Consider the following 15,717-nt stretch of genomic DNA (forward strand, 5'->3'; position numbering starts at 1 on the left):
GTCCCGAGTTGCACTGGAACCAATGGGTGTTGCAGTCCAGTCTGGTTCTGCCCAGCACATACTCGGCCCTTCAACCAATGGGAGCTGCAGCCTAGTCGGGGCGACCCACAATAACCCCCATCAGGCCCACCCCCTACCCTGGTTTGCCAGTGTATGTAGCAGTAGACCAGTCTGTCCCCCATCCCATTTGGCTCTTGTACTTGTCAATGGGTATTAAAGCTTAGTTCCATCTAACCCACTCAACCATCCAGCCCTCACGGATGTTGTTGAGTGCCTCTCTGTCTAGCCATCCCAGCCCCCATCCTAGTTTTCATGCCCTCCTGTGGGAGTAGTAACCCAAGAGAGGGGAACCCACTATTTCCCTCCCAGGTCTCTCTCAATCCCGGTTGATGCACTCTTTAGGTGGTTCTGTGGTTTGACTTGACAGAATTAGCCCCCAGTGCCAGCTTCTGCCATCTGATGCTGAGCTAAGCCCTAACAACCCTCACCCACTCTAATTTATGCTTGCACCAGTAGGAACAATCAGCCCAGCCTGGCTTTTCCCTGATCTAGTCCACATGCGGCGCACAGGTGTTGTAGCCCTGCTTAGTCTGGTCTGTCCCCATCCCAGCCCACGCTATCCAGTGGGAGTAGCTGTCTGGCGAGGGGACCAGCCCCTTAATCCCCCTGCCAGCTCTACCCCTCCCTTCCTGGATCTCACGTGTGCTGGTTGGGTTCTGCAGTCAAATCCAGTACAGGCAACCACGCCCTGGCATTCCATAATGTGTACTGGTTTTGTTGCGACCAAACCCGGCTCAGCCCACACTCTGTTCTGGTGTTCGGATTTGCCAGTGGATGACATGAACTGATTCAGCCTGGTCTGTCCCCAACCCATGCCGAATGTGTGCCAGTGGGAAACTTTCCATGGCCTATTCTGGGCTGTTTCCTACCATGCTTCTTGCACTTACCTGCAGGGACTGTGTCCTGCCAGAGGAGTTGCCCAGGCTCCTCCATCAGAACCCCTCCCAGTGCCAGATTTTGCACATACCAGGGGGTCCTTGAGCCAACCCTCCCATGCTGCTTCTAAACTGCCATCCCTGCCTCCCACCCCGATAATCCTGACCTTTGCCTCTGCTGTCCCAAACTCGTGGGCTGATTTGTTTCTGAAACTCCTGCCTTTGCTCCTGCTGCTCTTCCTTCCTGGTGTATTATCTGCCCACCTTGCCCTCTCCTCCCCAAACCGCTGAACCACCTTCCCAATTTCCAAAAGTCAAATCAAACATCACTTCTTCTAGGACCAAATCTTTCCTGAGCCCACCAGGTGGAGCTGGCCCCTGTTCATCCTGCATCTTTTCCCATCAGCTTCCCGGCCCTTGCTCCGGTGCCCACAGCAGCCAGGATACTTCCTTTCCCTTGGTCTTGTCTTACTCTTGCTTTGTCACTGGCATCCCTAGCACATTACCTGATCCAAAGTAAGGACCGGGAGCTGGCTGAAGGCAGGTGTATCAGACACTTCATTCCTAGAATAGTATTGAAGATACCAGTTTGAATGAGTGGGAGCAGGAGAGGACTAGAAGATCATGTTGTATTTGCCATAAACTTAAAAGCTTTTCAGTCAAATGGACCTATGCCTTCCCACAAACTCCTTGAATGGCCAGAAATGACTTCAGTATTTGACTCTTGGATATTTTTCTGATACAGATCACAAACCATAGGAGGAAAGTGAAAGGTGAGGTCAGAGTTAGTTCTTCAGAACTCTACAACTGGCAGCCATAACAATGCATCATTATGGTACAAACAAAACAAAGCAAAAAACATAGTCCAGGATGTGTGTAGACCTACGTGCATGTGTGAGAGTGTGTGTAGACAACAAGAGCGAAGAGTCATTGGGTGGCTTTTCTCAACTCTCCACAGTTGAGGAATTGGGAGTGCTGTTGGTGATTTTGCAATGGTTAAACATACAGACACGGGCTTTCACTGTTACAAAACAGACAAGCTGTCGTCTCACATAGCTCAGTTTCTGACACCCTTGTTAGCACCCTGGGCAAATCTCTGTCTTGTCAGGCACAACTTCACCTGCGTGTTTTCACCCATCCCCAGTCCCGAGATTGGCCTTGCTGTGTGCTCAAGGCTACCAAGATACAACAAACTAAGAAAGCTTTTAACAGACAACATGGCTACCTCTCAAAAATGCTCTCCCTTTGGCCTTTGCTTTTGGTTACAGTCTTGGTGTGGCCCTTAGAGAGACTGAAATGTTGGCTGTGGAGATGAACCCCACTTTGCCATTCTAACCAGTGTCTCAGCTTCAGTCAGGGAAGAGTTCTCAAGGTCACATGGGAAACGTCCCAGGGAGTTTGGCTGCCCTGAATCTTGTTAGCATGAACCTGAGTTTCTGGTCAATTCTATTGGATGTGGCTTCCTCCCATCTCTACCCTCAACCCTGTGTCTATTAAAACTGAATTTACCTAATGTCAGGATACATTTTTGATTTCTTACCTTATCATTCATCATTAGTACAAATGATTCTGTTCCTGCTCTGCTCCTTAAAAAAATGTTTATGAAGTTGGTTTATGCTTATAAAACACAAAATTGTATGTGTTTGTGTGTTTTGTTAGGATATTCCTTTCAGGATCATACATATTTAATTTTTTGATATTCATTAAGAGGCAGACCTTAGGAACCCTTATTATTTTTGTTGTTCAAATTGCACTGGCAAAAATGTGATTCTGAGTTGCTGTGTATTGTGTCCTTCCGCCTACATGCACAAGAGTCTGAAAAATCTGAATTTCCTTCCTATTTCCACATCATGCTAATATTGTGAAGTAGAATTGAAAGCTTTAGTTCTGCAGGATTTGAAATGCTCAGATCCTTCAAGTCTCTTGCAACTAGTATTTCCTCCTTGTTGCTCAGGTGCTAAGACTTAAGACAGAGTGGTTTTACCTTCACAACAAGACACGGGTATTCAAGGGAGAAAAGAACAAAAACCCGCCTCCCAGGGCTTTCTTAGCAGGTTCACATGTGGTTGTACCTGCAGGAGTAAATGCTTCAAACTGGAGAATAACCACATGACCGTGCTCTTCCAACACCAAGTGATATCATCCATTATTTAAAGCAAGAGCAGTTCCAGTGCCAATAACTTGCCCTCCAGCAAAGGAAGAGCAAGAAAGCAAGCGAAGGAACACATCCCTAGAACGTCCTGTCTTTGTAGAAGGTGGATCCCACTAGCTTGTCTTCATCTCCTTGAAGCATGTCACAGATTGGGTCACACTTTGCCTCTGCCTGTGGCACATTTTATTATGTTTTTGCATCGTTTGGCTGTGGCTTTACATTTTACCTTGAATTCTGAGTCATTACTAAATGCCCCCACGTTACTTTGAACCTTCCTTGGATATATCACGCACATGCATCCCTTGGACAGCTCCCCAGATAATCCTCTGACAGACAGATTCAGGGCCAGCGGCAGTGGAAAGCACTGGTTGAAGGTACATAGAATCACACACATATCAATTAACTTCTTACCCGTCCATTTACTGTTTCATTTTTTTGTCAAATAGGCTAGATATTTGTACCAGGTGACCCCAAACATATCCACTGCTAAAAAGCAGGAGAAGCAAAGAGCTAATCAGAGACAGGAGAAAGAGAGAAGAGGGGTTTTACTTTCAAGCTCCAATTTATTCCAATGAGAATAAGAGTTAATTCTCAGCAAATCTGGGGTTTTTCTGTCAGTAAATTCATAATTATTTTTATTTTCCCACACTCTGTACCTGGAATAAATCCTTTCACAGTACATTAAATTCAAAATAATTTTATTAAAACTTGAACATTCATATGTGCACAAATATGCATCCAGGTATCTATATAAATTATAAGTAACCAATTAAATCTCTTTTCGCTGATTCAAATGTACTTAAAAGCAGTGCTCCTATTGTGCATGTCACATCACATAAAATGTTCCAGTGAAACCTGAAATGACACCTTGAGTGTCACAGCGTTTGCCGCAGGTGCATTCTGCACTCATTAAATGACTGTCCTACTCTGAAAAGTATAATAAAAAATAGAGCTTGGCTTCTTGTTATAACCCAGTTTATTGCTTTTGTTATAGCAGCTGTAATGCGAAATTTTTATAAGGGTAAAATGTTTACTAAGCATCCCTAAGTTAATAACCAGTTAATTTTGAAATTTTCTCACTTTGCCTCTTGTGAGGCTAAGGAGAAATCACACAAGCACAGCCATCTCACAGAAACATTCGTAGGGAGGGAGGACACACTGGAAGATCTACGGCATCTCTTCCCCAGAGTAATTAGTCAAGTGAAACAATTGCAAAGCCACGGCAGAGAATGAAGAATCTTCAGCGAAATTCCGAGTGTCTGTGTAGCCTAATGTCCACGCACACCCATGCCTGCTCATTCTCCTTCCCTGGCATTTTGCAACCTGTAGCAATCTGGCCCAGAACCAACAGCAAACCACACTCTTCAGTGCATTTGTTTTAGATTTTAATGGTCATTTCACCTAGACAGGATTCTTTTACAAATGTTATATATTTTCAGTGATGTAATTTTGAAGAGCTCACATTACACAGAAAGGCTGATTTAGACACAATTGTTGTGATTCCAATCCCATCTCTACGTGGGTTTTATTTTTCAAGATCGCGTGGAAAGAACAAGAACGTAGGATTTTTAGATATTTTCTGAGCCCACCTGGAGTTATTTACCTGGAGGCTGTAGAAGAAACACGTCTATGAGCTGCTAACTGCTATCCAGTGAAATCGTTGTTCTTCTCACTAACCGAGCACTGCTTTTAAAATCCACAGTGCAAAGTTAAATTTCCTTCTTGTTAAGAGCCAGTTTCCAAATTCCCTCCCTGCAACAAATTTGGGAACCTGTGTCTCGGGGCATGCGCCTAACCTACCGCTTCGTTGCGTTCGCTGTTTTGCATTAGGTAAATTTCTGTGCGGTACTAAAGATGCACTGGAAATGAGTCAGGTAACGAGTCCTCGTACCCTCGGAAGGGACATTTTGTGCTGTCTCCGAAAAGAGCGCTTTTGGGGGAGCAGAACTCCGCATTTCCCATCCGCTGCTCCCGGACGATTTTCACAAGCGCGGTAAAAACCAACAAACAGAAACTGGAGTCGCCTGTGCCCCTCCGGGCAGCCCCTAGACCCTGCCTGTAATCCGGCGTCTCCGCACGCGCGAAGCGGCGGTGGTGCGGCCGTCAGTCCGTCGGTCCGTTTCTAGCCTTCAAGTGCGCAACGCGCGACACACGCAAGCTCAACCGGGAGCTCCCGGAGGAGCCTAGAACGGCCCTCAGTCCGAAATGGGAGCTTTCCTGGCTGTGAGCCCGGGTGTCGGGCTTCGAACCTGGAATTTCTGGGGTGCAACTCTTAGCGGGGCAGCACTCCTGGGCTGCCTTTCCAGGGTGAACTTGACGCTTGTGCTTTTTTACCTACTTCTCCTTAAGTGGAAAGTTGACCTCTGCCAGCGAGGGAGCCGCAGAGGGTCCTCCTACACGCAGAACCTCCTTTCCTTATGGGGCTAAGGTTTTGGGAAAATGGGCCTACGGGCACCTGCAGGTACTTTGTCAGCTATTTTCCCTGGCGTCTCCCCCACCCGCTCGCGCTGCATCCTCTTCGCCGGGGGTCCTCAGAGTGCCCTAAGCGGCGGCTCCTGCAGCCCTCTCTGGCTACTTAGCCAAAAACCAAAAATCAAAAACAAACAAACAAAAAATCTAGCCGAAGCAAAGGTCTCCCGGCCCCGAATTTGCTTCCAGAGCGGGCGGCGCCCGGGTCCTGATGCCGAAGTGGGGGCCCCACTTCCCGCAAGTGGTGTGAGGAGTCAAGCGAGGGGGTGGCGAGCCAGAGTTTGGCGTCTCTCAGGCAAGGAGCAGTGGGAAAGCGGGCCTTGGGGTTACACCTGACAAGGGATTCTCTTTCAAATCATTTTGTGAGAAAAGAAAAAGTTATTTTCCCCCAAATCTGTAAAACCAAGAACATGCAGCGTAGTGACTGCGTGCGTTTATTAGGCAGGAAAGAAGGGTGGGGGGCTGAGGGGGAGAAGTGGACGCGTAGGTCCAGCGAGGGCCCGGAGGACGAGGGACCCCAGGGCCTTGGGCTGCCCGACCGCAGAGTCCAAACACAGGCTTCCGGGAAAGACCCCAGCCCGAGGGCCCGCACACAGGCCGCTCCCGCTCCAGACGGCCCTGGCGACCCTTTTCCTGTCTGCGTTCCCCACACTCGCTGCTACCGGGCGCGACCCCGCAGGCCGCGGAGGCGGACCGCGGGAGCCCCGCGCCGTCGGGGCGTTCCGGGTGCAGCGCGCGGTCGCCGGGCGCCCGGGGCGTCGCGCGAGGGCGGCTGCTGCCCCCTGGCGTCCGGCCCGAGCCCGCGGCGGCGCAGCGCGGGCGGCTCTGAGGGGCCTGCGGAGGGGAGCGCCACGGCGCCCGGCTGCGGCCCTCGCCGCCCGCACGGCCCCCTTCCCCGGCAGGGCCCTGCGGCGGCGCCCGAAGGGAGTCCCCGCACTGCCGGCCCGCCGGGAGAGGGGAGAGAGAGAGAGGGACTCCGCGAGCAGTGGGCGAGGGAGACCCCGCGCCGAGGTGGCTCAAGTTGTAAAACTCTGAGGGGAAGGCGAGGGAGCCGGCGGCGGAGCGGGGCTGCCAGGCGCCCGCCGAGGCGCGAGCAGGGGCCTGGCACGGGGAAGGAGAGGGCCGCGGCGGCCCCGGGCGGAGGAGGCGGGCCCGCCTTAAGCTCCGCGAAAATGCCCGCGGCGCCGCGGGGACGGACGCGGGGGCAGGTCCCGCCCGCGCGCAAAGCCGGCGTGGCTTCGGCCCCCGGGCGCCTCGTGCGGGGGCCGAAGCAGGAGCCGGCACCGTTTCCGGGGAGCCCGGAGGCTAGCTGCGGGGCTCGGCTTGGTGGGCGTGAGGGGAGTTGGGGAAGAGGCCGTTTGGAGAACCGGGAGCGAGGCGAGTGGGAGCTGTCAACTTTCTTCCCAGTCTCCGGTTGCGCGGGTCGGGGTGGGTGCGGGTGGGGGGCTTTTCCTGGCCGCTAAGCGCGCTCGGCCGGAGCGAGGCGCGCAGCCACAGCCCTGGTCAGGGGGGAGAACAGCGAAGGCAGCGAGAAAACTGCAAACTCAGAAAAAAAAAATGTTTGGAGCCCTGGCTGGTCTGACCCAGCCAATCAGCGCCACTGCGCGGCTGCGACCCGCCGGGCCGAGCCCAGCCACCGCGCGGAGCTCGAACCCCGCTCCCGGCCGCGCACGTCCCGGTCTCGGGTCCCAAGCCCCAGCGGCCGTGGCGTCCCCCTCCGGCTGGCCTCCGGGCTCTCGGGGCCGGGGCGCACGGCAGTCCCCGGGCAGGGGCCTCGGAGCCCGGGCTGCGAGCGAGCGTGGGCCCCGGCGGCCGCCGCCTCGCCGCCCTTCCCCGGTGGCGTACAGTAGCGCGCGGCGGGGGCGCGCGGGCCCCTCGCGCCAGCCGCGCCCTGGCTGATACCGGAAAGGCCTGCGATTGGCCGCCGGCCGCCCCCTATGCAAACGAGCTGAGGGAATGGAATTCCTCGGGCCGGGCTTACAGTAAAAGCACGTTCATTTCCAGGCACTCTCATTCATAGAGCCAGCGGGCGCGGGAGGGACGGGCGCCCCGCTGCCGGACCCAGCCAAGGGCACCGCGCTGCCCGGCCCTGCGCCGGCAGGCACCGCTTCCCGGGGCTCCTGGGGACGCCAGAAGAAAAGTCAGCCAGCCGTTGCTCTGCGTCTCTTTGGCCCTACGTTGGATCTTTTCAAAAAAAATTTTTTTTATTATTATTATTTTCTTCCCTCCCCCCCCCACCCCTTCTCCTTTCTTAACTTTTGAATGAACTGGTTTCTGGGGCTGGATGTTTCAACTTTTTCCCTGGCTGTAAACTTCCCCTCCACACAACTGCCCCGCAGATTTGTTCTTTTGGCATCTGCGGGAAGAAAGCTTGCGCGGCGAGGGCCGCGGAGATACGTGTGCGTGGGAGAGGGTGCGTGCGTGTGTAACCCGAGCCGCCCGCGCTGTTTGCATCTGCGCCGCGGAGCCACCTCCCAGGGCCCCGCTCCACCTGCTGCGGTTAGGCGGTGCTCCTGGGTATTTGTGCGTCGCGGAGCCGCCGGCCGGCCGGCGGGCAGGCAGGAGCTGGGTCTGCGCAGGAGGAAGATCGTCTCGTAGCCGCCCGAGCCTGGGGCTGACTCACGCCGGCCGGTGTAGACAGTGGCCCGGCTTCCGAAGAGCGCGTGTCTGCGCGTGTGTGACTCTGCTGCTCCATCAACTCCCACCAAACCGCAGGATCAGCCACAAACTTCACCAACATCCCCCAACCCCAGTTCTCAGATGTGGAGAGCTGTGTTTCTTGAGTGTCATCGATTTGGAATTTCTTTCTCGTTTATACTTTTTTTTGCAGATTAGCTAGAGATCTTTGAAAAGCTGAATTTTCTGCACTGAGCGTTTTGCGAGAGACCATGACAAGTACTTCTAGCTCAACCCTGCTCCAACTACTGAAGCTGATTTTCAAGGCTACTTAAAAAAAAAAAATCTTCAGCGAACATTAATGGATTTCGGTTGTGTTTAAATTCTCTGCAGATTATGTTGTAAATATTTTATGAAGTAGAGCATATGTATATATTTATATGTGTGTGTTCACATACAGTAGAGGCACGGGTTTTTTTTTTAACTCGCAACTCTTGCTTTTGAGAAGGGAAGCCAGTTTTTCATGACAAAAAGGGACGCTGTGTATATGGAATCTATGCATGTGGTTTGTATTCTGTTGGGACTTTAAACATAATTCACCTGCAAAAAGAAAAAAAAAAACATACAGGCGCTTCACTACTGGAACTTCCAAATCGTATATTTGCCGGTCGTTTCTGCTCTCCGCATAATTTTTTTTTCCTAAGAAGTGTATGGGAATTTTGCCCCCGGGAACTTTTGTGAACAGCCAAAGACTGAACTTGAACTCTGAAGATCAGTCTCGCTTTGGCATCTGCGTCTGGATTCTGGTCGCCTACTTTGAAGCGCACCGAGGGGTCGGTGGCTAGGAGCCCCGCGGGCCCGCGCCCGCCAGAAACCAGAAGAGCTTTGGCTCCCCTCCACCCCCGGACTGGGACTGTCAGTAACTCCCCGCTTCCCCCCAGGGTCCCCGCAGCCTTCGAGGCCCCCCCCGGACTTGTATGTTGGTGTCCCGGGAGCTGCTGGTTGAAGCTCCGCGCCCCCCTCGCCGTCTAGTGGGAGCTATTTGCAGGGTCCTAACTCAATCGGCTTGTTGTGATGCGTATCCCCGTAGATGCCAGCACAAGCCGCCGCTTCACGCCGCCTTCCACCGCGCTGAGCCCGGGCAAGATGAGCGAGGCGCTGCCGCTCGGCGCCCCGGACGCCGGCGCCGCCCTGGCCGGCAAGCTGAGGAGCGGCGACCGCAGCATGGTGGAGGTGCTGGCCGACCACCCGGGCGAACTGGTGCGCACCGACAGCCCCAACTTCCTCTGCTCCGTGCTGCCCACGCACTGGCGCTGCAACAAGACCCTGCCCATCGCTTTCAAGGTATTGAGCCCGGAGGGGGTGGCGGGAGGGCGGAGGCCGGCCAGGAGGCCAGCGGCTGAGGCTGGGGCGGGAGGGGGCCGGCGGCTAACCCCCTGCGGCCCCTGGTCCCCCCTGTGGCGCTGGAGTAGCGGAGATGCTGCGTTGCCGTGGCGACCCTCGGGAGGGCGCGTCCAGGAGGGCTGGAAGTCTCCCCTGGAGACGTTCTCTGAGGGCCAATGGGAACTCCCCCCAAGGCGGGAGTCTTCCCTGGGATGCCCGGTGGGGACAATCCCGCCTGCCTTCCACGCCGCGTCTCCCACTCGGGGTTAACACACCCACGAACCATTTTTGCCTAGTTTAGCTGCAGGCTGCAGGAAACACTAGAGAGAGAAATTTGAATACCTTCGGTCCGTGGAGATGAATGAACGAGGGGAGCTGCCAGGAAGCCCACCCACCTCCCGCCCCCGCGACCCTCAACCGCCCCTAGACGCGCGAGCGTGGCCAAAGTCCACGGCAATGAGGTCCGCACAAGTTTTCCCAAGTTTTGCGAGCTTGCCGTCAGCTCCTGCCAGAAGCCGCTCACTGAATCCTGCTCCTTCCTGGAGCCCTGCTCTGTGCACGTTCTCGGAGCTCCCCTCGGCCGAGCCCGGGGCCGCCTGTCCGCAGCCGGCTCAGTAGAGGAGGGGGCGGCCGAGACCCGGCGTCTCCAGCTGGACAGCTGGCGGAGGCGTCCCGTCCCCTAGCGCCGAGCCGCTTTTAAAAAGCTTGGCCTTCCACGGATGTATAAACAACCCCGGGCGTTTTTAAACAACCACCCTACTACCCTGGCAGCGAGCTGTAGGATTTTAATTTCTGCGGTGGGGTTTCTGCTTTCCATAGGCTTTAACCTTCTTTTTTGGAACTGTGGTCTTTTTTGTTTTAAGTACAATCGATGCGGTGATTTCTCGTTCATTTAAAAGGCTAATGAAGCAGGTGATTGAAGCTCAGAGATTTTTTTTTGATTGAAGCTGCCAAGATACTTTTTTCTTTTGAAAAAGGTGCTTGAATGCTTGTCCCCTTTAAGGGAACATTCATTTAATATAAGCGTTTTCTAATTCCAGGCTTCAGCTGGATCTTGATGTGATTATAGTGAATCATGTTGAACTTATATTAAAAAAAAAAAAAGTTCCTTTTCAGTTTTCCACACTTTCCAAACCGAAGCTGTGATTCTTAAAGTACAGGGACACACTTTGGGGAAAGGCCCTAGTGACCATGGCACTGCCGGCTAGGTTTGCTAACAGCGTTGGCTGGTGGTTTGGTGTGTGTGGTTTGTGTGTGGATGGGGTAGGAAGAAGGGTCCAGGGGACAGCGCTGGACTCTTCCCCTCTCCCTTCCTTCAGGTTTTTAGGTTTGGGTCTAATCCCTTTGCATAAACAGGCTCAGCTGGTGGATCTCCTGGGCTCCTGCCCCTCACCTCGGGAAGGGACTGACAGGGTTGGGCCTGCGTCACTTGGAGTTGAGGGTAGAACAACAAGAAGCCCTGTCGTCCACCCGAGGGGGCTTATGAAGCCCCTTACACACCAGCCGTGCTGAGGGATTCCGGGCTTCCTTTGTAGGGAGAGCAGGGTCTGTCTCTCTGGGAACTCCCTCCTCAGCCGGGAGCCCACACCCAGAGGGATCCAAACAGCAAGCCATTAGTAAGGAATCTTGTTGTAGAGTTGAGTTGAGTCACCCCACAAAAGTGTTTTCTTCCACAACCATGAAAAAAAATCATATGTGATTGCTTGCATGAGCCATCAGAAATCATCATACCAGCAGAAATTTTTCCTTTTCAAACTGACTTTGGAGAGTGTTTTAAGAAGAGTTCTGACTTGTTCCCCTGAAGTGAGATTCTGTAAACTGCCAGGGGGTCAAGGTGTAAGTCTCTTGAGGCCACTGTGAGTAGAGGAAGGCCAGGGAGCAGTCAGACCCCTTGGCTGATCTCTGCCACCACCACAGTCCCTGCAGAAGACAGGCCTGTTGTCCAGCAGACCTCCTGCCTGCCTAACTGAAAGCATAGAATGTTCCAGGAGAGCAAAGGAGAAGATCAGAGATAAAAAGCAAGCTGGATTTCCAAACCTGCTGGCATCCCACATCCCCGGTGGGCTTACCCCGCGTCCCTGGCTCTTCTCTGCACCCCTGCCTCCCTCTCCCCTCCCACGCCATCTCTACAGAACTGACTACTTTAAAACTTAGATTTCAAATAAGCTTCGGACAATCTCTTTAGAAAGTTAATCGGTAGGGAATGACAATATTCCATATCCTAAAGAAGAGAATGTGATGAAGTCTTAGGACAGCGATGAGAGAGGCAGTAAATGCCCCGTGAAAGGCTCCTCCATCTACCTGTAAACCCTGTGCGAGGATCTTCAGAACTGAAGGGAGCTTTTTAAAAATTATGAGTTTTCTTTGATTAAAATCATCCTAATTACTTATCCTGGACCCCAACCTGCCCTCCAAACCCCAACTCCCTCCTATAGAATGCTATTATTTTAGTCTAGGAGAGCTACATATTTTTGCTACTGGGAAGATGTTAAACTTAGTACACGTTACCCAGTGTTTACAGAAGTAACTTAAAAACTGCTTGGATCGCTTTGGATAGATTTTGTAATGCTGTGCTATTAGTTTGTTTAGGCACTGTTACACCAGGGTCCAAAGACATAAACATTGCCTTCGGCAGTGAAGTTCAGTGACCTTGGGTGCTCGTGGTAATATTCTGTTCATAAAAGAAGAAACAGGTAACATGTTGGTGTGCACTGCATGTTGTCTCCACAGAATGCCATGTTCCACTCCACAGCCTACTGTGAAACACTGCAAGATTAAGAGATTTAAAGTAAATGAATTGTAACTGTAATGTCAGCCTAATTAGGCTCGCTTTAAAACGCCCATGTAAACTCTGAGCGGCCTGGGCAAAGAATGGCTTTGGGAGACCTGTGCAGTGTGCAGGCAAGTGGCCACTGTACTCAACTTCCTGATACTTGAAAAACAGAGAAGTAAAACAAAATATGAAATCTCTTGGGCCAACAAGTCCCTTCTTGTCTGTTTGGTCTGTGCTAAAATGTAAATGTTTGTGTTCCTTACCTATTGTTTATAGCTTTTCATTCCAGTTGCTGCCTTTTTCTGTTTGAAGCTGGATATGTTTTCATTCTGTTCATACTTTCTATCAATGACAAAATCTGTACTGAATAATGTTTAATTAATTAAAAAAAAAACTAACTTGGCTCAAGTATGCTAGCCCAGGGTAATAATTGGATGGTATACATTATAAATTTAAGATCCCTAGATTTAGTATGTCCCCACCTTACCTCATAGGAAAATCCCTCAGAAAGAAGTAAAAAACTGAATGATATTTGATAATATTTGAGCACCCACTGTCTTTGATTCCTGTAGAAATTGATTTTTGTTGTTGTTTTTAAATGGGAGAGGTGAGAGTTAAACTAATTTGTAAAATATTTGTTGTAGTGAAACAACAACCTTTTCTTATTTAGCCACCATGAGGGTTTTATGCTCTCCTTGTCTCTGTTTGGTGGAGGTCTCAGGCATCTGCCCAGTGGCTGTGCGGTCACCGTGCTGCCAAGTGGAGAAGCACACACCTGGAGCTCATGGAGAGATAGAAAAGTGCTTTCACATAGAAGCTGCTAGTTATAAAACAAGGTTTACTGATTTTAGCCTCTGCTGAATCAGTCCCAACAATGAGTTATTCAACTTGAAAACCATGTAGTTGATCCAGTCCCTGTACGTTGCCTTAAAATAGAGAAGCAGAGGTCACCAGACAAAGAAGGGGATGAGGAAGTAGAATTGGTCTTGAGAGAGGACATTTCAACACTGTGAGCTGTTTTAAAGGGAAGCAAGAATAGCGGGAAAAAATGGGGAGCATTTTTCAGACTAAGAAGAGCAGAATAGAACAAGTACATCTTGCAAGACTGAAAAGAGGAGCTACCGATAATCAAATAACTGCTCCAGGAGGATTTGCTTCAGCAGTGTCATCTGAAACAAAGGGGAATAGTCATCCTATTGCATTTAATTAAATGGCAACAAACACCCTTATAATGAGATCTAAATACCTAATTAGGGGGTGCTTGGGGAATAAATAGCAGTGTTTGAAAAACTCCTTTATAGAAAACATGTCCAACAATTGGAATGAAAGGATTAAAAAGAGATAAAAGGCCCAGACCTTGTTTGACAATGCAGTTTGGATAGAAGAGATGAAGAAAATGCTTCCCTGTTACCACTAGTGTAGGTTATCCTGATGTAGTCCACTAGGATCCCCTCCCAGACAACTGGGTCCTTTGCCCTGCCCTGCACCGAAGCACCAAACCAGTAGTCATTGGGAGACACAGGGAAGGGGTCATGACTAAGCAGGCATAAAGATCATAATATTGAGAAACATACCTTTGATATCATCCTACAAGTGAATCTGTGGCAGGCTTATTTGCATATAAAAAGAAGGACTGAATATATTTGTACTATAAAAATATGATGTGGCAATTACTAGGTGAAAATTAGGAGGTAAAAACAAGAGTGGGAATATTAAAAGTAGATTAAGAAATACTAGTTCAAAAACAGCAGCAGCCAAAATATGATTATATCATTGGAATGATAATACGATTTTCACCACAACTGAGGAAATATCATAAAGGAGATCAGAAATGATAAGGAACAAATTCAACTTGGGGCAATTTGACTTCAAATTCTGTAGCCACTTTGCAAAACAAATAGTGGAAATACTGCCAATAATGAAATGTCTAGATAAAGGAAATAGTTTCTGGAAGAAACCAAATGATGGCCAAGATGTGGACACTATTACAACAAAACATTTTCAGGGCATTTCAGTGAAATTACCACTGTTTTTATTACCTGAGTATCAAAAATATTCACCTTTTTGTTTTCAGTAGTATAATAGGTGTGTCTATTCTGTTACATGAAAAGAATTCCTTATCATGACCAGCTGGCTTTGGATAAACTCTGAGTCATGCATCAGAACACGGTTAACACATCTTTGAGACTCAGGTAGCAAAATGCAGCTAATTTCCACCCAGGAAATGAGGGGAGCATACAAAAGCAGATTCCTCTTTTCTGTGAGATCTGTAGATTTTTTTGATTAGTAACAAATGGTACATTTCTGGTTCCCCCAGCCTCTCCCCAGCCCTGCCACCTACCCAGGTCTTGCATGGCTGCACTGCACTGCTAGTGAGTAGGGCGAAATCACAGAACTACAAGGGGACAGCTTAAGCCACTCAACAATCAAAGATCAAAGTTAATTTGAGCAAAAGTAAATTGGAACACTTAAAAGAGTGGGCTCGGTAGGCTTTTCCATGGAGGTCAGAGCAAGTGACTGAAGGGTTATGTTTATAAACTTAACGAGCTCAAAGCATTCTAGGGCTTGAATGGGAGGAAATGAGATGATTGGAGGAGAGAGACAGGGTAGCTCTTCAGAGGCCTTGTGGTGCTCAGTTGCGTACTGACTGTGAGGTGTCACCTATGTGACTTTATTAGGAAAACCCAGTCAAAGTTTCGCTATTTGAAAAATTATATTCAGTTACACATGATGGAATTAAAAGTGGATCTCACCATGTGCAACAGCCCTGTTGTTAGTTCTGCAAACTAGAAAACGTCATTTGGTAGACATGGAATTTTGGAGCAGCTACTGCACAAATAGCAGAAAAGGGTATGCAGCGTGTCCCTGATGTCTGCATTTGTTTCCTGCTGGGGTCTAGGTGGTGGCTCTGGGGGATGTCCCAGATGGCACCCTGGTCACCGTGATGGCTGGCAATGACGAGAACTACTCAGCAGAGCTGAGAAATGCCACCGCTGCCATGAAGAACCAAGTTGCAAGATTCAATGACCTCAGGTTTGTCGGTCGCAGTGGGAGAGGTAGGTGTTTACCAACTTTAACGTGACACCGAACTGTTGACATGCTGTTAGCTTCAGCTGCAGGACTGATAGAAGTTTCTGTGACATGATCCCCAGAAATGCAGTGTTATTGTTATTGCTGTGTCAAGCTTTTTGAGAGTTACATGAAGTGTGGTATTTTTAGCAGAATGTTACATTCCATTATTGCTTTCTATTACTGAATTGCTGTACAACATACTTGGAACATGCAAAACATGAATTTCAAGAAAACTCTAAAGGCTTTTTTTTCATTAATATAAAAAAATAAAACTTATGAGAATGGAGCCTGGGATTATACTGTTGTGGTCCTCTAGC

The 15,717-nt window shown here is 50.1% G+C and overlaps 1 protein-coding gene across 3 annotated transcripts in view; it reads left to right on the forward strand.

Moving 5' to 3' along the window:
• The window catches only part of RUNX1 (RUNX family transcription factor 1), a 240,067-nt gene that overhangs the window by 144,554 nt on the left and 79,796 nt on the right, over positions 1-15,717 (forward strand). For all 3 annotated transcript variants that reach the window (XM_004594118.2, XM_058661664.1, XM_058661665.1), the window contains exons 3-4: positions 9,263-9,516; positions 15,228-15,384. In XM_004594118.2, coding sequence (XP_004594175.1) covers positions 9,263-9,516; positions 15,228-15,384 — 411 coding nt within the window. The remainder of the gene's footprint in view (positions 1-9,262; positions 9,517-15,227; positions 15,385-15,717) is intronic.

This window comes from Ochotona princeps, chromosome 3 (assembly GCF_030435755.1).
Source record: "Ochotona princeps isolate mOchPri1 chromosome 3, mOchPri1.hap1, whole genome shotgun sequence".
Lineage (NCBI taxonomy): Eukaryota > Metazoa > Chordata > Mammalia > Lagomorpha > Ochotonidae > Ochotona > Ochotona princeps.